This window comes from Gadus macrocephalus, chromosome 19 (genome assembly GCF_031168955.1).
Source record: "Gadus macrocephalus chromosome 19, ASM3116895v1".
Taxonomy (NCBI): Eukaryota; Metazoa; Chordata; class Actinopteri; order Gadiformes; family Gadidae; genus Gadus; species Gadus macrocephalus.
Window position 1 is genome coordinate 11,966,063 of NC_082400.1, and position 25,106 is coordinate 11,991,168.

Consider the following 25,106-nt stretch of genomic DNA (forward strand, 5'->3'; position numbering starts at 1 on the left):
TACTTAACCTAACTGATAGGGACCTCACTACTCCCTTATGTTCCCAAATGAACTCCTTATGCGTGCAAGCGCAAGGAAAAGTTAAGTTAGAGTTCAGTTAGGGTTAAGTTAGGGTTAATTTATAGATCACTCTCCACTATCCTGCCAAAAAAAAATCCAATCTATTGCGATCGAGTGATTTGGGGGGTTGGATTTCCCCAATGATAGATTGTGGGTTCAAACCCCGATGTCAGCGTTCTACTTTGAGGATGAGGCATCTGCCTGCTACTTGATGACATGATCAACACAAACAAACTCAGCTTAAGACCCTTGAGGTGGAGCCTGAGCTGACTCCATGGTAGTGGACTGAGCCTGCGGACCCTGACTTGTCCTCTTCTCTCCCCAGGCAAACGTTGGCTGGATCAACCGTTTCCTGCTGACAGTGGCGCTGGTTGCCACGGGGAGCCTTTTTGCACTGCATTATGGGTAGAGTGGGAAGGCTAGTGGGCGGAGCCTCAGGGCTCTTTAACTGCTCTTCATCTGTGTGCAGATAAACAAGTCATTTTAATCCTTATTATTCATTATCATTATTAACTGTCCCTTCCTTTGGCCGTTTGCTTTTGCTTATTTTATTTTGTATTTTTAATACTAATTGAATGTTGACGCATGTGAATGACACCACAGCATTAAAGCCAAACTCAGGGGGTCATGATAAGAACATAGAAATATTAATATTGGCATAAACATGAATACAGATTGATGCATCAGGTTTCTTAAAGAGCTCTGTTTGTAATATTGCACTGATTATACCCATCCAACTTATGATAGGTGGACATTAGAATCCAACGGTTTGATCAGTTTAGATCAGGTTCTCAACCTGCGGGTTGGGAGACCATTTAGGGTCCCCCCTGATGGTCAAACAGGCCACATTTATACTCAAGCCATAGATATGTTATATTCATTTTTTATGAGGAAAAATCATTTTAACGGGGTGAAAGGTGTCATAAAAAGTCTTGCATACAAAGAGTGCCTGATGATTTGTAGCGAGCGTTATGTAGCGAGTGACTTGTAATCACTTATTGTGGTATTTCACTGGATCAGCGATATTTCAGGTGATTGATGATTGGTTTAAAACAATGTTGTAGGGGGCGGGGAATGATGCATCAACATGTAAGAAGGGGGGAGGGGAGGGGTTCGCAAACATTCTGGGGCCATCAAAGGTTGGGAACCACGGTTTTAGAATTTGATGCATTCTGAGTGTGAGGAGGCGGGGGCGATGCAGCTGGCGGTCATCAAGATGTCCAGCAACTTGTAGCGCGGCCACTGCTCTGATAAAGCTGGTCTATTTGGGGTTAATGTTGGTTTATGTTCATGACTGTGGCTGGTCTGCAGCCTTTTTGTATGGAACCTCTTTTTTGGCCATGATGAGAGATGGATTTTTTTGTTATTTGCGACTGATGTGTAGCCTTGCTCATTACCAAAGGAAGCTGGACTTTCTCCTTCGGAAATTGCTTATTCACAAATAAAGTTTTAAGAAAAAAAACCTGACTATTTCATTGATAAAAAAAACGGATATTTAATTTAGTCACACACACAACAACACATACGCCCTCAGCTAGAATTGAGTAGCTCCAAGGGGCAATGAGGCACACACACACACACACACACACACACACACACACACACACACACACACACACACACACACACACACACACACACACACACCCCTGCTCTCACTCCTCGTTGTCGGCGGCGACCACGTCCACGTGGGTGTACGAGCGGTACGCCTTCAGGTTGCACCTCTGCAGCGCGGCGCCCAGCTGCCGGCCGGGCCCCACTTCGTAGGTGTGGGGGAAGCCCCGGCCCTGCGTGCGCTCGTACACCTCGTGCAGCGTCTGCTCCCACTTGACGGGCGACACCAGCTGCAGGGCCAGCTGCCGCCGCACGTGCCCCGCGTGCATGTAGCGCTTCCCGTCCACGTTGGAGTACACGTTGATCTCAGGCCGCCGCACCTGGAGGGGTGGGGGGTGAGGGTAGTGTAGGTGATGTTAATGTATGCTATGCTAGTATATGCTAGGTTATGTATGCTGATATATGCTATGTTATATATGCTAATATATGCTAGGTTATGTATGCTGATATATGCTATGTTATATATGCTAATGAATGCTAGGTTATGCATGCTAATATATGCTATGTTATGCATGTTAATATATATGATAGGTTGTTAGCCAAGGATATGCTAAAGTAGAATCGAATTTAAAAAATAGAATAAGCTGGTAATAAATAAATCCCTTTAGAACTTGATAAAATAAATGTGTTTGAACAAGTATTTTTGGAGGTCTGGGAAAGGTCTTTAATGGACTGAAGTGAGCAACAGGGGGCGCCATACCTCCACCTGCCGGAGCACGTCTCTGAGCGGCTCGCAGGCTGACTCCATGAGCGGTGTGTGGAAGGCCCCGCCCACCGGCAGCGGGCTGCAGCGGGCGAAGTGGAGCCGCCGGGAGTTCTGCTGCAGGAAGTCCAGCGCCTGGGAGGGAAACACACGGTGACGGAAACGGTCCTCAGGAGGTCACCTCAACCCGTCTCTGACATGATGGCAAATAGGATTAATGTTAGCCTGTGTTGTTAAGTCTGGTCCATAGTGTCTACTGTCTACCCCAGGGGAACTGGGCACAGAACCCATCAATCTTGGGGTTTATGGGTAAATATCACATCCATTGTAGTAAGTGGACAATGTTCACTCATGTTTAATTCTTTTCCACTTCTTATCCCTCAACGAATAACTTGAGTAAACATGAAGGAAAAGTAAGCAGTGATGTACCACGATTATTACAGTTCTGATTCAGACTATTGAGTTCACTGCTCTGTAGCCCCTGCTAATAAAATCATACGTTCAATGTGTCTCCATGAGCTGATATTGAGGTGCTTGTGTTTGGTTTCTTTGTTTTTGATATATTCTGAACGAGCGTTACTACCCGAGATTCAATTGTAGCTACACTCATAGGGGGTTCATATGTGGGTGGCGCAGCAGAAACCAATCTGGCGCCCCCTACCTGCTTGTGGCCGGCGATGACCCGGCCGTCGGGGAACAGGAAAGTGGCCACGTTGCAGACGGGCCGGTCCAGCCCGAGGCCCCGGCAGTGCTCCTGGGCCTGGAGGCAGGCCTGGCGGTACTGGGCCTGGGGGCGGCCCAGCACAGACAGCATGCCCCCCGCCGCGCGCTCCGACGCCGCCTGCATGGCCTCCGCCCGCACCTTCACCACGTACAGCGCTGGGGGGGAGACACCGCCACTGTGAGCCGGCTACCCGGTCCTCTAGAGAGCTGGTATCACTGCTCTGCTGCCCTGAAGGCTGTCCCTCACTGTGTCTCCTCTTCCGGCTCCATCTCCCCCCTCTCTACCACGCCCTAGATCTTCCTTCCCCTCTATCACTATCTCCCCCCCCTCTCTCCATCTTCCCCCTCTCTCTCCATCTAACCCCTCTTTACTCCCTAGATCTTCACCTCTATTGCCTCCTTCTCTCTCTACCACTCCCTTTACCTTCCCCTCCATCCCACCCTCTCCCCCATTCTCCCCTTCTTTCTCTCTTCATCTACAACTCTCACTGCCACCATCTCGCTCATCTTCACTCTTGGTATCACCTTCCCTCTCTAACCTTTACACTCTAATTTTCCCTCTCTAATCTTTCCTCCCCATGTTGGTTCCTCACTAACCTTGGGCGAAGTCCATCGCTCCAGAGAAGACAAGGGCGGCGAACTCTCCGACGCTGAACCCGGCAGCCGCGACACACGTCTCCACAGCCTTCAGAAACGACGGGAACGAGGAGAAGAACGGGTGAGGTCAACTTTAACCTGGTAGAGGTCAACATTAACCTGGTTGGGGTCACCATCAACCTGGTTGATGACCATATATTTAAGCAATAGATCACGACAGGCTGTGGTATGTGCTCATTATACCACTGTTAAGGGGCGTTGTTTGGCCCGACGCGCAGCGGATATATGTAACCATATTATATTATTTATATGGCCCAGGTCCGTATTAACGGGTCTGTTGGACCGGGTCCGCACAGTGGGTCTGGGGGGAACCGGGTGCATACATTGGGTCTGGTGAACCGGCTCCGGTACCTTGGGGTTCTCGTGGTTGAGCCGCTCCACGGCAGCCAGTGACGTCACGAACACGGCGGGCTGACAGTGGACGGTCCGCATCAGCTGTTCCTCTGGGCCCCGCAGGCAGAGGGACAGCAGGTCGTAGCCCAGGATCTGCTCCGCGGCCGAGAACATCTCTTTCACCTTGGGGTACTTCAGGAGGCCTCGACCCATCCCCACGAACTGGCTCCCCTGTCCGGGGAACAGGAACACCGAGCTCTCCCCGGGGGTCTTGCTGGGTCTGCGCTCCCGGGCCAACCCCGTCTCCTCTGGGGGATTGAGGGTCGGCGGGCCAGACCCGTCCTGTGACCCAGGTCTAGACCCCTCCTCGGACCCGTGTCTAGACCCGTCCTGCGACCTGCGTCTAGATCCCTTCTGGGAGCCGGGTCTAGACCCCGTCTGTGACCCGTCCTCGGACCCGGGTCTAGACGACCACTGTCTCGTAAAGAGCGCCCCGCTCCTACTTCTGGACCACAGTATCCTCATGTTCTGAGTTAATTTAGTCTTAATCCGTAACAACGAAGTGAATTTTCAGAAGTGGACATCCGGTTCATATAATCAGAGAAAAACACAAACAACCGTCCGGCGTGAGGGGAATATGGGGGCCGCCATATTGTTTTGAAGGAGTATTTTCTTTCCGGGTTCATGACCCTAAAGGCTTAAAGCAGAAGCCGTGGTTGACGTTCAGTGCCCCCTGCAGGTCATGGGGAGCACAGAGGAAACTGAGGATCTTTACTATTACTAATAATTTATAAGCTAATCAGGCATAATTATTGTTAATAACAAGCCAGAAACTTGAATGTACAACATTTTTCAATGTAGTTTATTACTTCAAATGTTCTCTGAATGAAATTAACACTGCATGTCCAGTAGGAAAAGTCTCACAAACATATAAATATAATGAATCACATTTTTACCGTTTCGTTTTATTATGCTTATTGCTCTATTTATTCCATGTTCTTAATTAAATAAACATGTAATGCGTTGATCATTTCTGTGGGTTTTTCTGTATTTATAATTTAATCATCCTCCATCCTCTCAGCTTTGACCCTTAGCAGTGTCATCCGAGCCCTCTGATTTGCTGACTGTGTCCGTGTGTTTGTCCAATCCCTGGGGCTCTGGGGGCGGACTGCCGGCCCTGCTCTTGTACTTGGAGATGAACTCTGTGCTGGCCAGCGCGCCCTCCTTCTTGGGACACATGTTCTGCTTTGTTGTCTTGCGATGTTCGGTCCGATCTGAAGATAGAAAACGTCAGTGATAGTGAGTTTGATTTTGTCCAGGGAGGAGTATCGAGCCTTGTTCTAAACGTGTAGACGCGTTGGTGAGTCCGCTGCCTCCCTGCTGGTGAGCAACAAGACTCCAGCGACCTGCTGGTCACTGACCGGCTCTCACTCACTGAGGCAGATATTTTGCATAATCGTATTTAAAAGGTAGGTAAAATACTTTATATTTTGTTCTTATTAATGTTCTTTATTAATTAGAAGGACTTAGAAGGCTGTGTCTTCCTCCTTCCCCGTCTGGGGGTGAAGGAGTCCATCGTATTGTGTCTCAACCGATGGGTTCACCCCAGAGAGGAGACCCAGAGGACAGAGGTCAGAGGTTACCTCCAGGGGTGATGGGAGTCATGAGCCGGTTGAGCTGCACGTTCCAGTGGCGGACGTGTTGGCTCGCATTCCTCAACTTCTCCTGGACCTCCTGGAGGGAGAGGGAAAGAGAGAGGGAAAGAGAGAGAGAGAGAGAGAGAGAGAGAGAGAGAGAGAGAGAGAGAGAGAGAGAGAGAGAGAGAGGATGAGGGAGAGAGGGAGTTAGAATGAATGAATGAATGAATGCATTTATTGGTCGTTCCAAAGGGTAGGATCCGAAGCTTCAGCTTTTATTAAGCTCCCCCTTCTCACATTTTTTAAACTAACAAACAAATGTCATACAAACGGTGTGTTTGCATATACATGCATACACTTACCTACATATATATATATATATACATACACGCCTACATATACCCAAAAGGGTCAATACATTAACCTCCATAATGAGAATAACGATGTTCATCATCATCACCATTATCAACATTCCCATAGTGATGCTGCTCAATGTCTTTTCATATTGTCTGTACATATTTTTGTTTTAGTTTCTCTGGTAATGCGTTCCATAACTTCACGCCACTGACAGATGTGCACCTGCTTTTCATCACTGTATTACAGGTCGGTTGTTCCCAATTGAGTTCGCCTCTGAGGGCGTAACCCACTTCTCTTTCTCTAAACGTGGTTTGTATGTTGGGGCGGTAGTAGATTGTTATGAGCGCTCTGCAGAACTAACGCAGCTTTCTGCTTTAAGCGATCCACATTACATCACAGCTCCTGATCAATGTAACGGTAACCGTGGTGACCGTGGTTGCTGTCATCGGGTTGATGTCTTGCTCAAGGGCCCCACGGCGCTATCACCCACGATGAGCCGGGACTCGAACCCTTTACCTCCAGGTGCTTGCGGCTCCTCTGGCGCGACTCCCTCAGGTCTTGGAGCTCCTGGGCGGCACAGTCCAGGGCGGAGGAGGGGCTAGGCTCCTCCTCCCTCTCCTCCACCACCACCTCCTCCTCCTCCCTCTCCTCCTCGTCCTTCACCTCCTCCTCGTCCTCCCCCCCGCCTCCTGGCCCCTCCTCCGCGGGCGGGAGACCCCGTTGGGCTCGCTGCTGCTCCTCAAGGAGCTGGCACTGGCGGGACTTCTCCTCTTCTGCCTCCAGGAACCTGAGGAAGAGGAGGAGGGGGAGGAGGAGGATGGGGAAGAGGAGGAGGAGGAGAGGGAGGAGGAAGGGAAGGAGGAGGAGCGGGTGTGAGATCTAAATTCTGCTCCTGGGAAGGGCCTTTTATTCTACTCAGCATCAAACTACTAGTTGCGTGTGCGTGTCTCTGTGTGTGTACCTCTGAAGCTCCTCCCTGGCCCCCTCCTCCTCGCGGTCGGCCTGGATCTCCTCCTGCAGCGCGGCCTCCAGCCTCCGCTGCGTCTCCTCCAGCTCCTCGATCCTCCTCCTCTGCTGCTGCGCCTCCTGCTCCTTCTGCTCCATCTCCAGCTGCATGCTGTCCCTCATCTACACACACATACACACACGCGCGCACACGCACACACGCACATGCACACACACACACACACACGCACACGCACGCACACACACACACACACACACACACACACACACACACACACACACAGGTAAACATGCATTTTTGTGCAGGTGAGACAGGACGTGTAAAGGTGAGACAGGAAGTGATAAGTACAGGTAGACGACTGCGACTCACCATCTGCGCCTCCTTCAGCTGTCTCTCCAGCTCCCTCTGCACCTCCTGCTGCCGGCTCCTCTCCTCCTCCTCCGCATCTCTTCTGCGATTCTCCTGCTCACGTGCCAGCTGAGGAAGAGGAAGGAGAACACTTTTAATTCAGATTAAACACTTCGTACTCACTTAATTATACTCTCACACTTCTTACTAATTTAAATATACTCTCACACTTCTTATAAACTTAAAAATACTCTCACACTTCTTAAACTCAAATATACTCTCACACTTCTTATAAACTTAAAAATACTCTCACACTTCTTAAACTCAAATATACTCTCACACTTCTTATAAACTTAAAAATACTCTCACACTTCTTAAACTTAAATATACTCTCACACTTCTTACACTCCTTACTCGCTAAAATATACTCTCAAACTTCTTATGAACTTAAATATACTCTGACACTTCATATAAACTTAAATATACTCTCACACTTCTTATTAACTGGATGTGGTTAGTGAGGTCCCCCTTCACTGTAAAGCGTCTTTGATTTGAAAAGTGCTATATAAATTCAATCCATTATTATAATTATTAACTTAAATATATTCTCACACCTCTTACCAACTTAAATGTACTCGCACACTTCTTATTAAATTAAATGTACGCACACGCTATGTCTTCAGTTAATACACTTCTTGTTAACTCAAAAATGGCGGCATCCAAATGTACACGATTTAAACCATCAGTAAGTCCCGCCCCCCCCGCCCCCGACCCCTCCCTCACCTGGATGATGCTGTCTATCTGTTGGTTGTGTCGCTCCCTATCCTCGTCCGTCTCCTGGTAACCGTCATCTGATTGGCTGAGGTTGCTGCTGTTGCTGCAGGTGCTGAGGTTACGTCCCCGTTGGCTGCGCTCTCTCTGGACCCGCCTCTTCAGCTTCAGCTCCTTGTGCAGAGAAGACTTCCCCTCCCCTAGCAGACGGAGGGCTGTCTGCAGGGCTGCACACACACACACACACACAAATACACATGCACGCACCCCCCCACACACAAACGCACACACAGACACACACACACACACACACGCACGCACACACAAAAACACACGCACATAAACACACAAATATAAACAAACTGTAGTAGTGGAAAAATAAAACAGTACACAGTAGAGTCTAAAGTAGAACAGTAACAGTGGGACAGTAAACCAGTATCAGCGGGACAGTAAACCAGTACTAGTGGGACAGTAAACCAGTACCAGTGGGACCCACCTTGGATCCACTCTACTTTGTGCCGCTGGTCCGAGGCGCTCATCTCGTAGGATTTATTCAGGGTCTTCACACAGAGAAGACATCGCTTCCCATCGCGGTCTGGGAGGGCCTGGGGAAAGGAGGAGATGAGGAGAGGAGAGGAGGAGAGGAGAGGAGAGGAGGGGAGGAGAGGAGGAGAGGAGAGGAGGAGAGGAGAGGAAAGGGGGAGAGGAGGAGAGGAGAGGAGAGGAGGGGAGGAGAGGAGAGGAGGGGAGGAGAGGAGAGGAGGAGGGGAGGAGAGGAGAGGAGGAGGGGAGGAGAGAGGAGACGACGGGAAGAGGGGAGGAGAGGTGAGGTGGGGAGGAGAGGTGAGGAGGGGAGGAGAGGAGAGGAGGGGAGGAGAGGAGAGGAGGGGAGGAGGGAGGAGACGATGGGGAGAGGGGAGGAGTGGAGAGGGGAGGAGAGAGGAGGAGGGAGGAGACGATGGGGAGAGGGGAGGAGAGGAAAGGAGAGGAGAGAGGAGAACACAGCAGAGTTAGAGTAGATAACAGAGTAGAGTAGGTACGGTGAGAGTAGAACAGCATAGTAAAGCCGAGTAGAATCGAGTAGAGCAGAGCAGGAGTAAAGGCTGACAGACCACAGTAAGAGCTGCTGGTTCCACGCCCGTTGAGGCCCAACTCTTCACTGCTGAAGTGTTGAAACCTTGGCGCAGGGAGCGAGAGCTGAGGGACTCACCTCCACCACACACGTCTTGTCCAGCTGGATCGCTCCTCGCTGGTCCTTCAGCTGCTCGCTGACGTAGTAGGTCATGGAGGAGGGCTTCAGCACGAACCAACGCTCCGTCCAGTTCCTCCGCATGTGGCCTTTCTTCCACATGTAGCCCTGGGGCAGAGACACACACGTTCTCCTCTCATCCAAAGCTGCTGGTCAGAGCCAGACTGAGTACAACAAGAGCATAGAACCAATGATTAAGCCACGACTAAACAAGAGCTGCATAAGGTGTTAGGTGTGGAGTTTATGTTAGAATTAGCTCAGCTGGTAGAGGTGATGTGATTGGTGCCCCATTTTCTCATGTTTGTCAAGTTAGGGAGCAGGGCTTACACCTTTTTTTTAACTGTAATTAGACTATTTTAGTTTAAGTTAGGTCTGCTCTGTTAGTTATTTTTCACCTGGCTCCCCCTGTATAGCTTTTTGATATTATTTTGTAACAATAAACCTTTTTTCTCATGCGTGAACCCAAGACTCTTTACTATTTGAGATGGCTTTATGTTACCACCTTAATGCCCTAGACAAGAGGGTCACAACAGCTATGCACATCGGTGGTACTCATCCCATCACTGTGTGGATGAAAGCGTCTGGTCACATGACCTCATGTCATCCCAGCATCGTAACATTAGAATGCTGAAGGAGAGCTGACCATCTTCAGCACGCCGTGGTACATCTCCAGGAAGACCTCGTTGAGGGCCAGGCTGAAGGCCTCGCCGCTGGGGACCCGCAGCATGTGTCCGGCCCCCAGGTGCTCCAGGAACCGCCACACGGACAGGCCCTCCTCCCGCACTGATGCATCCTGGGACAGCAGGTCCTCCAGCGGCCGGCTGTCCCACTCCTGGCTCATCGCCACCGAGAACTTCTTCACCAGGTACTCCGCCTGCGCAGGTTAGCGTGTAGCATTTAGCGTTCGCATTGTAAAAGCAGCGTGCATATTGTAATAATCATACTATGATGCACGATAAACAGTTTGAAACGCTCGCACACTTTAAGTTAGTCAAAGAGTGCGAGTGCACGCCCGCTTTATATAACATTTGTCCATGTGATCTCCCAGGCTCAGTATTTATATGATCTATTCACACGTGATAGATCCTACCTCCTCTGCCACCATGAGCAGGGGGTAGCGGTCTTCAGACAGCAGGTTGAACAGGCAGAAGAGCTTGAAGCTGTCGTTCTCGGACAACAGCGACCCCTGTGGCAGCGTCAGGTAGTTCTTCTTCCTCGTCATCATCCAGCACACGTCGTCAAACTTCTCCTTGTCGAATGTTCCTTCTTTGACCTGGTCACCAGAGAAACGGTATTCAATCGCTGTTTGTTGCTATAAAATCATGGAATCAAGGTAATCAAACTCGTACATTTCCAATAATGAGCCAACCGTTGATCATTAGTACCATTATTAATCACGACTATGCAGATATGGAAAATATATTAATGACATATTTGGTTTTCCCACGTTTTTTTTCTGAAATGCATCATAAAAACTGCAGCACAAACACATCAACCCACAAAACCCAAGATTACCGGATATCAGAGATTCACTCCGTTAACCAGCCCAGAGACCAGGGCTGAGATCCTGAGACCCAGGGCTGAGACCCAGGACTGAGGGCTGAGACCCAGGACTGAGACCCAGGACTGAGACCCAGTGATGAGGGCTGAGACCCAGTGATGAGGGCTGAGACCCAGGACTGAGACCCAGTGATGAGGGCTGAGACCCAGGACTGAGACCCAGGACTGAGACCCAGGACTGAGACCCAGGGCTGAGACCCTGAGACCCAGGACTGAGACCCAGGACTGAGACCCAGGACTGAGGGCTGAGACCAAGGGCTGAGACCCAGGACTGAGACCCAGGACTGAGGGCTGAGACCCTGAGACCCAGGACTGAGACCCAGGACTGAGGGCTGAGACCAAGGGCTGAGACCCAGGGCTGAGACCCAGTGCTGAGGGCTGAGACCCAGTGCTGAGGGCTGAGACCCAGTGCTGAGGGCTGAGACCCAGGGCTGAGGGCTGAGACCAAGGGCTGAGGGCTGAGACCAAGGGCTGAGACCCAGGACTGAGACCCAGGGCTGAGGGCAGAGAACCAGGACTGAGACCCAGGACTGGGACCCTGAGACCCAGGGCTGAGACCCAGGACTGAGACCCAGGGCTGAGACCCAGGACTGAGACCCAGGACTGGGACCCTGAGACCCAGAGCTCAGGGCTGAGACCCAGACCCATGGCCTAGACCCAGACCCAGGGCTGAGGGCTGAGGGCTGAGACCCAGACCCGGGGCTGATACCCAGGCCGTCCCCTCGCACCTTGTCCAGGATGTAGGTGTTGAGGTAGGGCATGTAGCCCTGCTTGGACACGGGCCCGTCGTCGTCGTCCCTGAAGTGTTCCTCCAGCGCCACGGGGTCGTGGGGGAGGTTCAGCACCGTGTGCAGGTTGTGGGACAGCACCTGGGATACAGAGACCGGAAGTATGGAAACAAACCAAAACATTCATTAGGTTGTGGGACACAACCTGGGATACGGAGACCGGAAGCATGGAAAAAAAACAAATACATTCAGTAGGTAGTGGGACACAACTTGGGATAATGGAGACTGCGGAAGCATGGAAAAAAAAAAAAAAACATTCAGTAGGTTGTGTGTCAGAACCTGGCACAGAGACCCGAAGGGCTTCACTTATTAAGGGAATAAGTCAATCATTTATTATGAAAAAAAAATCGCTATTTGGACAGTTCGGGGCATTGGGCACCCACACACGCGCGCACACGTACACGCAAACAAGTACTCGCACACACGTATGCACACGCACACACGTAGGCACACATACCGTCGCACGCACACACACACACACACACACACACACACACACACACGCACACACACACACACGCACGCACGCACACACACGCACACACACACACACACACACACACACACACACACACACACACACACACACTCACACACACACACACACACACACACACACAGGGGATCCTTTCGGGAATAAGCGTGTCTCGACGTGTGGGATTCCTCTGTAGGATTTCAGTACAAGTCCACACTGGTTACACCCCGTCTACCCACCCCGCTGACTGGGGAACATTCTCTGTTCTTTTACATCAAAGAGTAAAACAAACCCAAGCCGGGCTCAGGTTGGGTTACAGGCCGCCAGAGAGGACTTTGACCCCCCGCTGGCTTCACGGAACACCACAACTCAGGCATAACATACCAGCGCTACGTCATTATGAGTGTGTAAAATACACTAATCTTAATCCATCCCCCTGATATTCCAGGGCTACTGAATGGTATACATTCTGCCTCAGCTCAGGTACGCGTTTTACGCAATGATTTTATATTGACAGATTAAAAGAAAAGTCATTGGTTTTAACTTACCTTTAACTGCGATTTGGACACTTTGCCACACTTTTCCACATCCAGCGATGTGAAGGCATGCCAGATAGACTTCAGGAGCTCCGACTTGAGGTCCATGATCCCGGGAGGTCTGGACGCTCCAAATTTAGGCTTCGGCTGGAGAGAATAAGGTGAACATTACGGAACCATCAGGAGACAAAAGACGGTTGATGGGACACGTCCTCCGAAAGTGTCCAGAAGTACGACACACTTCAAAACGAAGGGGTAGAGGGCGGGTTGTGTGTTGATAGTCGTTATTCGGGAACCCTTTTCTGCGCCTGTTGCGTTACCACTGCGTAAATCTGAGTTGTAGGAAGGGAAGGAGAGCAGGGGAGGGGTGTAAGGTAGAACACAAGCTGCTCACTGAAGTGTTAAAAGGGTGCTATCCATTTGTATAATAGTTCACATACCAGATGGGTTGTTAGTGAAGATAGAATCAAACATGTGACAAAGAACTCCAGCAGGTTCGGTGAAGAAGGCGAATTGGTTCAAATCGGGTGAACGACAGAAGAGATTCCTGCTCCATGTAGGCTAATCGATCAGAATAATCAGGGCAGCCGATTGCGTAGCTGGCTTCATGGACTAGTTATTCACGACACACAAACAGGGAAACGCAAAGCACATTAGAACAAGTCAATTATTTATTTTATAAACACACTATAACTTTAAATGATTAGAGGCATAGGTAATAATCCTGATAATCATAATAATCTATGATGAGATTCCCATATTTGTTCTATGTGTCTGTGTGTGTTTGTTGTGTGTCTGTGTTGTGTTGTTTCTGTAATGTATTGCATATTGTGTGTGTGTTGTATCTGTGTTGTATTGTATGTGTTGTGTCTGTTGTTTTGTGTTGTCTTTATTGTGTCTGTGTTGTGTTGCGTCTGTTTTGTGTTCGTGTCTGTGTTGTATTGGGTCTGTATCTGTGTTGCGTTGTGTCTGTGTTGTGTTTTGTTACGTCTGTATTGTGTCTGTGTTGTGTTATGTCTTTGTGTGTCTGTGTGTCTTTATAAATTCCCTGGCTCCCTCTCTATTCTGTTCCTCATCAGATAGGATCGTCTCTGTCCGGCTGGGTCCAGTTATGAGGGACATTCAATCATTCATTATCATCCGTTTGGTGTGCATCTTGAGAATATATGACCGTTGTGCTGGCATTTCTCATTAAAAACATCATAAACCTGTTATTAAATGTTCCTTTACAAACCTTGAATCACAAGGGGTCAGTTAAACTTGAGAGTGTCTTTCTATATAAAAATCCTGAAGTCTGCATCTCGCACTAAAGGAGAAAGTAATCACATTTATCACATTGCATATCAACCCTGGACCACATAGTCACAGATGATTTTTGCTGTTTATTTTATTCATGCAGTTTGAAAACCATCAAGCCTCTACTGCTACTGCGGCCACAAAGACAAACCTTCACTTGCATTTTCTCTAACGAGACATTGATTTTGTTTCTGCATTCGATCGATAATATGTTATCTATATTATGTGTTTGTTTCATGCCCCTCCACCCCAATACATTATCATCATTCAATCCTAATCGACTGTGGTCTGAGTTTAGATTTACAACAAACTAGCCCTAACCCTAAACAGGATTCATCAGGTGGACTGAGGACAAGGGTATGCTGGATTCTACAGTGGGGTTGGCTGGGGTGGGTGGTGCAATGCCTTCCCAGTTTGAAAGAACCTACTACAGAATATATTCGCATTACATACTTACCTTAACTTAACAATTGATAACATCTGTATGATAAAGACAAGAGAGGTTCATTATTACATATTAACACAGACGGTACAGGTTGGTTCTATATGGGCGATATTATAATGATTTCATCATGCTACTGTTATGAAAGCCCCTATAATGTTCAGCTGGTTTGATAATACCATCGTTTCTCAGGAGCAGAGACTTAAGAAGTCTTTACAGTTATAAAACATGTAAATTCTGGTCCATTTTCAACAGTACGGCCTGAAAATTATGGTTCTCAGGGTCATATTTTATATATTACAGCCTTTTGTACTACATTCAACACTTATTAACAAAACCACATTACGGTGGCATCATATACACAATATATACACAATGAGAACATGCAACCTTTTGGACTTTAGACTAAAACTCTCTTTGCTACATCAGTCTACCACAGAAACCAATTATTTAAAATAAGTTTTAGGTTTTATTTTAGATTCAGGAGCTCTGGGTCATCAGGGGGTGAAGAGCACTGAGAAGATCTCTTGTAGTAGAACGTCTGGAGGGAGGGGCCAGCTTCGGTAATCGGCATCTCAAACACTGTTCAAATAATTAAACTACATGGTAATAATCCATAGTGCGTAGTATTGATTACCAAGCAGGATTCAGCAGAGACGTTAGAATTCAAGAAAGGATGATCATTCTGTCGTTGGGCCAAGAGTCCGTCTACCCCACCGTCTCACCCCATGGCCTCACCCCACTGTCTCACCCCACGGCCTCACCCCACTGTCTCACCCCACAGTCTCACCCCACGGTCCATAAGAACAGAGAACCCACCCCCCTGTCCAGAGGAGGAGGGCTCAGGTGGAGGTGAGACAGCGTTCTAGAGGCACGGGGGTCCCGGTGGGAGCAGGGCCCCCCTGTGGAGGAGGGCCCCCCCCCGGTGCAGCCTGGGGGCCAGCCGCTTGGCCAGCAGGCAGGCCAGGGCGATGCCCCCCGCCTGGGTGAAGGCCAGGCCGAGGACGGAGGCCGCGATGTGGAACACGTTGTCGTTGACCACGCTGAACACCTTCCGGAAGCATCCGTGCGGGTGGATCCCCGCCGCCTCCGCCTCCGCCGGCTCCACCCCCTCCACGCCCCCCTCCCGCTCCGGGGGGAGGAGCCTGTTCCGGCAGCCCATGCGCCGGGCGCAGCAGCTGTCCGGCAGCGAGACCACGCCGCCGCCACTGGCGGCGGCGGCGGCCGTCCCGTTCCCGCCGAAGAAGGCGGCGTCCCGATTGGCCCAGTCGGACGCCAGCCAGTCCTGCCACCCGTCGGCGCCGCAGCAGTCCAGCGCCCGCTGCAGGGAGTCCAGCGCGTCGGCGCGGCCCGCGTCCTCGCCGTACCGGGCCACCGCCCGCTGCAGCCCGCTGCGGAAGCCGCCGGCGATGTCCTGGCGGTAGAAGAGGCCGCACAGCCCCGCCGCCAGCCCCGCCGCCAGCGTCAGCAGCTGGAAGAACCCGTAGGCCCGCAGCACGCCGGGCAGCCCCGCCGCCACGCCCAGGCAGCCCAGGAAGCCCCAGGCCGTGACGGCGGCGCCGGCGGCCAGCAGCACCAGCGGGGCGTTGGGGTAGCGGTTGGACGACAGCAGCATGTAGTCGGCCAGCGAGAGCCGCGCCCACACGCCCAGCGTGAAGACCGCCAGCCCGGCCGCCCAGAACAGCCCGCTGAAGGCCAGCAGGCCCAGCCGCAGCAGGGGCCCGGCGCCCGGGGCCCGGCAGCACGGCGGGGGGCCCCGGGCCGGGGGCCGGTGGGGGGCCGGCGGGGGCGCCAGGGGGCCCTCGGGGGGGGGAGCAGGGACAGCTGGGAGAGACGGAGCTGCGGCTGCCCCCGGTGGTCCGCGTGGCGGGTCGGGGGGTCCCGGTAGGGGGCGAGGAGGTAGCCCGGGATGGCGGAGGGTCTTCGGGGGACGGGCGGGGGGGCGAGCAGGTCCCCGAGGCGCGGGGAGGAGGGTCTGCGGGCGGCGAGCTGCTCCGTCTCCGAGTCCAGGAGCCGGCGGCTGGGGCTCGGGGAGGCGTGAGGGAGTGGGGAGCTCATGGTGGCCGCCCCACTTTATCTACTCCCCTCCTCCCCTCCCCCCCTCCCTCCCTCCCTCCCTCCCTCCCTCCCCCTCGTATCCAATCTTCTGTCTCTTGCTCCCGTCCTCTCTCACTATCTCTCTCCTTCCCTCTCTCTCGTTTTCTCCCTCCTCTGCCGAACCTCCACGCCCCCTTCTTTATGACGGGCCGCTAACTCTCCAGACCCCCGCCTCCTCCTCCCCCCCCCCCCCCTCCTCTCCACCTCCTCCTCCTCTTCCCCCCTCCCCCTTCTCTCCCCCCTCTCCGCCTCCCCCTCCTCTCCCCCTCTCCTGCCCCCCTCCTCTCGAGACACCGTACCGTAAATCCTCCCGTCTCTGGCCGCTGGGTCCTGGTGTTATCTCGGACCGCAGAAGCCGCCGTTGCCCCCCGTTTATTGACGGGTTTGTTGGGGCGTTCCTTCCACCTGCCTGCTCCTCCGCTCCTCCTCCTCCTCTACTCTACTCCTCCTCCCCTCAGCGCTCTCCTCAGCGCTCTGCAGCCCAGTGTCTGCCGGCTGTGGGCAGGAGGTACCGGCCCACCCACCCCCTCTCCCGGACTGGAGGGCCGGCGGCTGGGGGGCACTTCGTTAGGGACATTAAAAACATCTACAAAATAACATGTTTTAAAAAGTAAAAGGTAAAAAAAACGTAGACGTGTCGATTTGCAGTTTTAGAAAATGATATATTCATGAAGGCTTAAAAACTATATAGTTATATACATATAATATAAATAAAAAAACTATATAAACCCATACAGCATGCAGTGGACTAAATATAGAAGAGTCTATATTTGGCGTTTTAGGGCGTTTTTGTTGCGATGACCTTTACAGTAGAATTAAGATGGACGTTTATATCCAAGCCCTGGTTTATGGGTGTTGGTTTATGAGAGCCGCTGGAGCAAATGATCCATGCATGAGAATTAAACCGGGCTTTTCTAGGAACCCAGGAAAGACCTTCTCAGAACTGGGATTCTACCACACTGGATTGTCAATACATGAGGATTTAGGAAATTATTTAAATTTATTAAAAGTATGAGGAAAAACATTTCATGTTTTTGAAAGGAGGGTTAATACAAAAGCGCAATATAGCAAAGTTAAATTAAAATCATTTTCCTTATAAAATATTTGGAGATTAATGTTGTAACTATTTGAATGTGGCGGTGGAGGTGAGATAGGGAAACCACTATCATGTGACCTTTAAACAGATATTCGAGAATAGCCCTATTTATTATTAAATCGATCAATAGACACGTTTTATGCTCCATTAACACAGTCGTGCCGCTCTCTAAAAATAGCAAACCAATTAGAAGTGGCGAAGGGAAGCCAGTGAAATCTAACGGATGGCCCTCTAAGGTTCCCCACATAAAACACGAACAACCATCTGGTGGTTCTGTCTCCATCAAGACTCCCCCATCTCCTCCTCACCCCTCCAGACCCCCTCTTCATCTCCTCTACCCTCACCCTCCAACTCCTCACCCCTCATCCATCATCTCCTTTTCCTTTTAAATGTGCAAAACAATGTTTCAGCCAGAACAGTCCTAGACTTCAGACACTAAACCTTTAAATTGAGCAAAAAATACTTTTTAATGTACAGTTAGTAATTAGAATTACCAAGACAGGTTTCAACTCGGAAGATGTTCAAACACCCACCTTCCTAGGGGACTGTATTTAGTGCTACAAAAATAATACAAATTGAACAAAAACAAATCAGACGGATCAGATCTAACGTTGCCCCCCTGGCGTCATGCAGCAGCTTACCGAGGTCCGGTCAATCATCAGTTAATCACCGGTCCATTTGATCAACAAGGCAACAATTTGAACTTTAACTTCATCTGTTTGCCGTAACATGTCAACAGTAGTCGCATCACACCGTTTAGAAAGAGAGGGAGACGCTGGACACAGCGCCCCCTAGTGGCCTCAGTCTGCCGACGGCGCCCCCTGCTGGCCGCAGTCTGCCGACGGGGACCCCTGCGACGGCGCCCCCTGCAGGCCGGCCGCGTGCCCGTCCATGTGTTTGGTCAGCCGGCCCTGCGAGGAGAAGCTCTTCCCGCACTGCTCGCAGCTCAGCCTCCAGGCCTTGGCGCCGGCGTGGCTGCGCTTGTGGCGGCCCAGCTCCGACGAGCTCTTGAACTTGAGGTGGCACACGCCGCAGGCGTACGGCCGCTCGCCCGTGTGGATGCGCTGGTGCAGCCGCGCCTCGCCCAGCGTGAGGAAGGCCTTGCCGCAGTGGGCGCAGGGGAAGGGCCGCTCGCCGGTGTGGATGAGGTTGTGGCGCGTCAGGGCGTACAGCTTGGTGAAGCCCTTGCCGCAGTGCGTGCACAGGTAGGGCCGCGCGCCCGTGTGCGACAGCACGTGCTCGCGCTGCGACCGCTTGCTCTTGAAGCGCTTGTCGCACTGGATGCACGCGTAGGGCTTGTCGTCGGCGTGCGAGCGCTGGTGCTTGGACAGCTCGCCCCGCGACAGGAAGCCCTTGCCGCAGTGCGAGCACAGGAAGGGCTTCTCGCCCGTGTGCATGCGCTCGTGCCGCGCCAGGATGGAGGCCAGCGTGAAGCGCTTGGGGCAGTGGGCGCACTGGAAGGGCCGCTGGCCCGTGTGCACCGTCAGGTGCTTGGCCAGCATGAAGCGCAGCGAGAAGCGCTTGCCGCACTGGGAGCACTGGTGCGGCCGGTCGCCCGTGTGCGTGGCCTGGTGGCGCTTCACGTCCGAGCGCCGCGTGTACGTCTTGTCGCAGTGCGGGCACTTGAAGTGCCGCGTGGCGTGGTGGCTCTGGCGGTGCTGCGAGCGCGCCAGCATGGTGTCGAAGGTGTCGCCGCACTGCCGGCACGGGTAGCGCTGCCGGTCGCCGTGGCTACGCCGGTGCTCCAGGAGCTCGGCGGCGGCGGCGAAGCTGCGGCCGCAGATGGAGCAGATCTGGGGCAGGCGGGACTGGCCGGCGTGCGCCCCCCGGTGGTGGGCCGTGAGGCGGCGCAGGTTGCCGAAGGAGCTGCCGCAGGCCGTGCAGGCGAAGGCCACGGCGGCGCCGTGATGCCGCGCCTCGTGCTTGGCCAGGTCCCACGAGTGCTGGAAGGTGCGCTCGCACTGCGAGCAGCGGAACGGCCGCTCGCCCGTGTGCGTGAGCTGGTGCCGCCGCACGTCGGCCGTGCGCGTGAACGTCCGGCCGCACGTGCCGCAGGTCAGCGCCTTGCGGCGGCCCCCGGCCGGGGAGGGGTCGTCGGCGGCGCCGTCGCCGTCGGGGGGGTCGTCGTCCTCCGGCCGGTCGGGCTTGGCCTCCTTCCGGGCCGTCTCCGCATTGCCCTGAGGGAGGACCTTGATGGAGGTGAAGATCTGGTCGGTGGCGCCGGGCGTGGGGACGAACTCGGCTCCGTCGCTCTTCGCCGCCATCAGCGCTCGGAACTCCTCGGCCGGGACGGACTGCATGTGGATGTGGGGCGGAGCGTTCTCCTCCTCCTCCGCCGCCTCCTCCTCCGCCCCCCCTTCCCGGTGGTGGAACGGACACTGGGGACAGGTGAAGATGATGGACACCTGCTCCCCAGAGTCGTCTAGGAAACGCAAGGACGGGAGAGGAACAAACAAGGGGACCTCACTGAGATCTTAAAGGGGCTAGGTAGGGGAGAATGGGGGGGAGGGGGCGTGGCCAGGTAGGGGAGGGTAGGGGGGGGAAGGTAGGGGGAGATGGTGGGGGGGATACGTCCAGGTAGGAGGGGAGATGGTAAGGTAGGGGGGGAGGAGGCCAGGTAGGGGGAGATGTGTGCTTACCCGTGTTGAGGCCTTTGATGGCGATCACAGACGGTGCAATGGAAGCATCCACTTTTTTCCTGGTGGAGAAAACATACGTTACATTCTGGTCTCTACAGCTGACCCATTTGATTGAACCAGCACCTTTCTGGTCGGAGCTCAACACCCTTAGCCACACTATGCTAACCACCGCCATATCATATCTGTCAAAGTGTACTTCCATGCGGTCTGAGTAGAATGAGTGTTCTTACATTATCTGCTGTGAGGAGTTGTGCAGCTGTAAAACCTGCTGCCCACCGGTCAGAGTCTCGATGTGGAGGTGGCAGGACGACCTGTCCCCAACCCCCAGGGAGGGTGGGGGTTCAGAGAGCGGCTCCTCCTTGGCCGTCGACCCACAGCCTCCCTCGCCGGGACAAGTCAACTCGTTCGCTGATCCCAGTTCACCTCTGATGGACTCAGAAGATCCAGGGCTGTCGGATCCTCCCGGCAGCAGGTGGGCATCAAGCGACCCCTGCTCCTCTTGGAGATGGATCGGCTCGGCACAGCACTCGCTTCCTTCTTCCATCGTCACAGCCTCCTCTACCTCAGTTACAGGAAGGGCATTCAAGTTGATTTCGGGTTCATTTTGGCCCTGCAGCATCTCGTCCTTTTGTACAAAAATCATGGTCAGCGTTTCCAGCGCTGTGGCTACATCTCCCCCTTGTCCTTCCTCCACCTTTTCTCCGTCCATCCTCGCCTCCTCCTCCTCCTCCACCTCCTCCTCGACCACTTCCTCATCGTGGTCGCTCACCACGGCGGATAGCTCCTCCGTTTGGAGACAGATCTCCTCGGAGGTGTCCACCAGGTCTCCGCCGACCTCCGTCGCCCCCAGCTCCACCTCCACCTCGTACACGGTCACCATGCTGTACTGCTCCGCCTCCACGAAGGCCAGGGGGTTCACCAGGTGGGCGTAGTTGTGTATGGCCTCCAGGCCCACAGAGGGCGCTTTGCACACCTTCTGGGACGGAGGGATGGACATGGCGGACAGGATGCAGCCCCCGATGGCCGACGACGGGCCGCCTAGAGCCGCGATACAAGACAATGAATACAACTACACACAAATACAGGACAATGATCCACACCTGTCGACATAACCTTCTGGGAGGGGGGGGTTGTAAGTGTGTGTTTTATTTAGTTTGCACATGGATCCATAGGGGGATGGGCTTACACTGCGTCTTTAGGAGGCCAAGGTTCTTGTGGTGCTGGTGGATTTGGCTCAGGTCGCTGCCCACGGTGGGCAGACAGTCATCAGCTGCACAGAGGTCAGAGTTCAGCCAAGCCGCCGTCTGGAAACCAAAGAAGTCGGGTGAGACACAATCCCCACGCCCACGTTCATCTTACAAGTGTGAACAAATAATATTGTGTTGACACATGTTGGTCAACTGCGCTCCCCAGACCCCCAAACAACCCCCCAGACCCCAGACCACCACGTTGGTTCACCTGTTTGAGGTCCGGGACCGTAAAGACCTTCTCCAGCTTGGACAGCAGTTCCCACAGCAGGATATGCAACGCGCCGTCGTAACTCGGCCCGTACTCGACCGGAAACACCTCCTGTGAGGACAGAGCCGGTCAACGTTTGGATAAAGACCAATGTCTCAGAGAAAGACTGTGAAGCACATGAAGGAACTTAAGTCTGCTTACTACCACTGTAGTAAGTAGCTGCTTACTACTGAGCAATCACTGAATTTGTGTAAAGAAAGTCAAAAGTTAGCACTTCTTGATATATAACCTATATAACCTCTAAACTCTAGTTGGCAACAACAGAATGTACTGAAGATACTGCTTTATGTACTAGACTAAACCAGCACTGATGTGATGAACATCATGGGTCCAGAGGAGGGCTAGTTGACCAGACCTGGAAGAAGTAGGCCCTCTCCGTCGGGTCTTTCAGCAGACTCTGAACCAGCGAGATGAACATGGACTCGGTCCTCTCCAAGTCGGCGTCCCGGGGCTGAGAGAAGAGTCGAGAGGAGGAGAGGAGGAGAGGAGGAGAGGAGAGGAGGAGAGGAGAGGGTCCATGAAACAACAGAGGAATAATATTATTCACCAGTCCTGGTGTCCATTTTATCATCTCTTTCTCAGAATCATAGAGTTTAGTTAACGTCATGAATGACGACAAACACCTAGATAACAAGCTATCAAAGTGAGTCAGTTTTTTAGGGTTAGCCGTGACTTTGAATAATGAGCTGAAACAAACAAGCAACTAGACATTTCATGTCTAAAGTGTAAAAGCAGCAAATTACACAAATTAATTCATAACTTACTAAAACGATGAACTGATGATCAGCACAATTACAATCCCTCCCATCGTATTGATCCATTTCATCCAAGCTGTTCTGAAGAAAGGCTTCCCCAGGGCTGGTTGAGTGCTCACCTCGTGGGCAGAGGAGACCGGGAGCCTCTCTAGGTGGTTCTGGACGGCCTGTAGGTCCACAGCCCCTCGGACCGAGCCCTTACACAGCTCCAGGATCAGCTGGAACAGAAACAGTTCACTGAAGGATGGAAGGAACAGACCGAGCCCTTACACAGCTCCAGGATCAGCTGGAACACAGACAGTCATAGCCCACAGAATAACCTTTACCTGAACCTTAAAGAGGACCTATTATACTCGTTTTCTGGTCTTAATTTCTTATTATTGACTCCTATAGCGCAACCTGACACGAATCACATCACAAAAAACGATGTCGATTTTCGGGAAACTCTTCCTCTCATCTGTTTTCCCGAGTGTTCTCTGCACAGCCACCCCAGACTGTCAGCAGGGAATACGTCGAAATGCATGTACGTCATTATTTGACACTTTAGTATGGTTAAACATGACTATCAATCATTATAACAACGTTCATAGGTCATAAAAGTCTAAAAAGCATAATAGGTCCCCTTAAACCTTAACCTTACCCATAACCTTACGCTGGCACTCAACCTCAGAATAACCTTAATTTTGTCCTTCACCTTAACCTTACCCTGGCTCTGAGCCCCAGGAGCAGCTGGGCTCTCTGTCTCTGCGTGAGGAGGCCGGGGAAAGCTTCGGTCACCATGAACACAAAGTCCTGGAGCTTGTCATAACTCAGAACCTCCCTCCGCTTCGCCACCTGCCACAATGCGGCCGACAGCAGCCGCAGCGGTGGGACGATGAGACGGAGACAGGACAGGGGGAGGCCTGGAGGGGGGTAGGGGTAGGAGGATATGGGGTTAGGGTTAGGGGGACATGGGGGATGGATGTTACAGGAGGTACTTGACACAACAACGACGCACAGAGCTGTCATTAAATCGATGTCCTGTCCTAAAAATGTACTCGTAACCTAGTACCATGTACCCACTACCTAGTACCCAGTACCAACTAACCAATACCACCTACCTACCAAGTACTCTCTACCCACTAACCCCTTCCCACTACCCAGTACCCACTAACTAGTACCTAGTACCCACTACCCACTAACCAGTACCCTCAACCCAGTACCAGTCCAGGAAACCCACACAGATACCTCCCTTAGAGCTAGAAGTCCACCTTGTGGGATAATGTTCCTAAAGATGTTCCTGCGGCAAGTTGCCGCTTTTCCACTGCATGGTACCAGCTCGACACGACTCGACACGACTCGACTCAGCTCGCATTTTTTGCGTTTCCACCGCGGTACCATGGTATCTGGTACCTGAAGTGGCTGCTTTTTCTAGTACCTACTCGCTCTAGGTTCCAAGCGAGCTGAGCCGATGCTAAAAGGTGACGTCGGCAGACGGCCGGCGACTGATTGGCCAGAGAGTGTGACGAAGTCACGAGAGCGACATGGCAACCATGCTGGTAACATCCATAGCAGCGCCGCAGCCAACATGTTCCACTTCTCCAACTTCTTCAACATGCCAGCTAATAATAGTAATGCGATCGATGTCCTCCATTGTTGTTATGTGGGTTCTGTCCATGTGTGGGTTGCGTATGTGTTGTTTGCGTCGCGTACACAAATACGTCACGGCCCTTTCGCGCAGCCGACCCCGCCCACGTCCAGGAGGTACTATTTGCGGTGGAAAAGCACCCGTGCTGCTACCGTGTCGAGTCGTGTCGTGTCGAGTCGTGTCGAGTCGAGCTACATGTGCGGTGGAAAAGCGGCATAATGGCCTGTTCCTTCTGATGCTGAAACACTAAACACATTAAGGTTCATTCATGTTTTAAACCGACCAACCGTTGGGTTTTTCTGCGGATGCATTCGCCTCCATTGCTGCAGAAGTCCAGTTCGAACTGTATAATTAAAACAATGTGATATTATTGTTATATATCTTGGTTTCTTTCCTGCGCGCTTTCGACGCAAGCAGCGGATTCCTCAACTTTTCTTCCGCATTTCCTATTTTCAAAGTAAAGCTTCACGTCGCCGCTTCCGGTATGCAGAACGCAGCCGCAGTCAGAACATGGGGGCTAAAAACCTTAAATAAACCAGGATTATTGAATGATAAAGAGGAAACCCGGTGGACGTTGGTAACAAGAAACATGACTACATCCGTTTATGTAATTTGGTCAACGTAAAGGAAGGAATATAAGGTACAGGTAACAATATTCATAATAAGAAAACTAAACACAAAGCTAAATATATGTTTTTCGTATCTAAAACTGAACCATAGAACGATAACCTAATACATTCACCAAATCAGAAATGATTTTCGGTTGATACATTTTTTACCAGGAAAAACTTTAATTTAATTGTAGTCCCTTTCCCTGACATCCATCGTGTTGTCACTGTAACTTCAAAGCAAAAGTCC

At 52.0% G+C, this 25,106-nt stretch overlaps 5 protein-coding genes across 7 annotated transcripts; all 5 read right to left on the bottom strand.

Annotated features, from left to right (window-relative positions):
* Nucleotides 1-955: 955 nt before the first annotated feature.
* mcat (malonyl CoA:ACP acyltransferase (mitochondrial)) lies at nucleotides 956-4,770 on the bottom strand. The gene is made up of 5 exons (XM_060038780.1): nucleotides 4,109-4,770; nucleotides 3,698-3,785; nucleotides 3,039-3,256; nucleotides 2,375-2,512; nucleotides 956-1,994 (listed from the first exon to the last, which is right to left on the bottom strand). Exons 1-5 carry the CDS (start codon nucleotides 4,613-4,615, stop codon nucleotides 1,716-1,718), a joined length of 1,230 nt encoding a protein of 409 aa, XP_059894763.1. The 5' UTR covers nucleotides 4,616-4,770; the 3' UTR covers nucleotides 956-1,715.
* A 167-nt stretch (nucleotides 4,771-4,937) lies between these two features.
* def6c (DEF6 guanine nucleotide exchange factor c) lies at nucleotides 4,938-13,376 on the bottom strand. 2 transcript variants are annotated; one of them, XM_060038748.1, is made up of 13 exons: nucleotides 13,219-13,376; nucleotides 12,791-13,110; nucleotides 11,708-11,848; nucleotides 10,510-10,692; nucleotides 10,063-10,293; nucleotides 9,381-9,527; nucleotides 8,667-8,775; nucleotides 8,183-8,397; nucleotides 7,421-7,528; nucleotides 7,046-7,212; nucleotides 6,601-6,871; nucleotides 5,734-5,824; nucleotides 4,938-5,364 (listed from the first exon to the last, which is right to left on the bottom strand). In XM_060038748.1, exons 2-13 carry the CDS (start codon nucleotides 12,884-12,886, stop codon nucleotides 5,168-5,170), a joined length of 1,956 nt encoding a protein of 651 aa, XP_059894731.1. In that variant the 5' UTR covers nucleotides 12,887-13,110; nucleotides 13,219-13,376; the 3' UTR covers nucleotides 4,938-5,167. The 2 variants fall into 2 exon arrangements, with proteins under 2 accessions (XP_059894731.1, XP_059894733.1); XM_060038750.1 differs by having other exon boundaries at nucleotides 12,791-12,925; nucleotides 13,219-13,370.
* Nucleotides 10,699-11,698, bottom strand: LOC132447809 (uncharacterized). The gene is made up of 2 exons (XM_060038796.1): nucleotides 10,935-11,698; nucleotides 10,699-10,875 (listed from the first exon to the last, which is right to left on the bottom strand). The coding sequence occupies exon 1, from the start codon at nucleotides 11,625-11,627 to the stop codon at nucleotides 10,941-10,943; it is 687 nt and encodes a 228-aa protein (XP_059894779.1). The 5' UTR covers nucleotides 11,628-11,698; the 3' UTR covers nucleotides 10,699-10,875; nucleotides 10,935-10,940.
* A 611-nt stretch (nucleotides 13,377-13,987) lies between the features above and the next one.
* Nucleotides 13,988-16,809, bottom strand: LOC132447801 (tetraspanin-7-like). The gene is given in 2 exon segments (XM_060038784.1): nucleotides 13,988-16,323; nucleotides 16,326-16,809. Coding segments are annotated over 2 exon segments (1,191 nt in total). The 5' UTR covers nucleotides 16,575-16,809; the 3' UTR covers nucleotides 13,988-15,381.
* A 1,348-nt stretch (nucleotides 16,810-18,157) lies between these two features.
* LOC132447780 (zinc finger protein 648-like) lies at nucleotides 18,158-24,693 on the bottom strand. 2 transcript variants are annotated; one of them, XM_060038738.1, is made up of 10 exons: nucleotides 24,536-24,693; nucleotides 23,327-23,523; nucleotides 22,741-22,839; nucleotides 22,222-22,317; nucleotides 21,807-21,917; nucleotides 21,535-21,652; nucleotides 21,118-21,386; nucleotides 20,579-20,973; nucleotides 20,349-20,407; nucleotides 18,158-20,131 (listed from the first exon to the last, which is right to left on the bottom strand). In XM_060038738.1, exons 1-10 carry the CDS (start codon nucleotides 24,567-24,569, stop codon nucleotides 18,510-18,512), a joined length of 3,000 nt encoding a protein of 999 aa, XP_059894721.1. In that variant the 5' UTR covers nucleotides 24,570-24,693; the 3' UTR covers nucleotides 18,158-18,509. The 2 variants fall into 2 exon arrangements, with proteins under 2 accessions (XP_059894721.1, XP_059894720.1); XM_060038737.1 differs by having other exon boundaries at nucleotides 20,579-21,386.
* Nucleotides 24,694-25,106: the final 413 nt, after the last annotated feature.

Coding starts and splice junctions, on each gene's coding strand:
- LOC132447780 (XM_060038737.1), bottom strand. CDS start 24,569: ATGGAGGCGAATGCATCCGCAGAAAAACCCAACG. Junction 23,524..24,535: donor ATCCGCAGAAAAACCCAACG/GTTGGTCGGTTT, acceptor ACCCCCCTCCAG/GCCTCCCCCTGTCCTGTCTC. Junction 20,408..20,578: donor AACTCCTCACAGCAGATAAT/GTAAGAACACTC, acceptor TTTCTCCACCAG/GAAAAAAGTGGATGCTTCCA.
- LOC132447809 (XM_060038796.1), bottom strand. CDS start 11,627: ATGGGTCTGGGTCTCAGCCCTGAGCTCTGGGTCTCAGGGTCCCAGTCC.
- def6c (XM_060038748.1), bottom strand. CDS start 12,886: ATGGACCTCAAGTCGGAGCTCCTGAAGTCTATCTGGCATGCCTTCACA. Junction 10,294..10,509: donor TGCTCATGGTGGCAGAGGAG/GTAGGATCTATC, acceptor TAACCTGCGCAG/GCGGAGTACCTGGTGAAGAA. Junction 7,529..8,182: donor AGATAGACAGCATCATCCAG/GTGAGGGAGGGG, acceptor CCTCTTCCTCAG/CTGGCACGTGAGCAGGAGAA.
- mcat (XM_060038780.1), bottom strand. CDS start 4,615: ATGAGGATACTGTGGTCCAGAAGTAGGAGCGGGGCGCTCTTTACGAGA. Junction 3,786..4,108: donor TCAACCACGAGAACCCCAAG/GTACCGGAGCCG, acceptor TCGTTTCTGAAG/GCTGTGGAGACGTGTGTCGC. Junction 1,995..2,374: donor ACGTGCTCCGGCAGGTGGAG/GTATGGCGCCCC, acceptor CCACCCCTCCAG/GTGCGGCGGCCTGAGATCAA.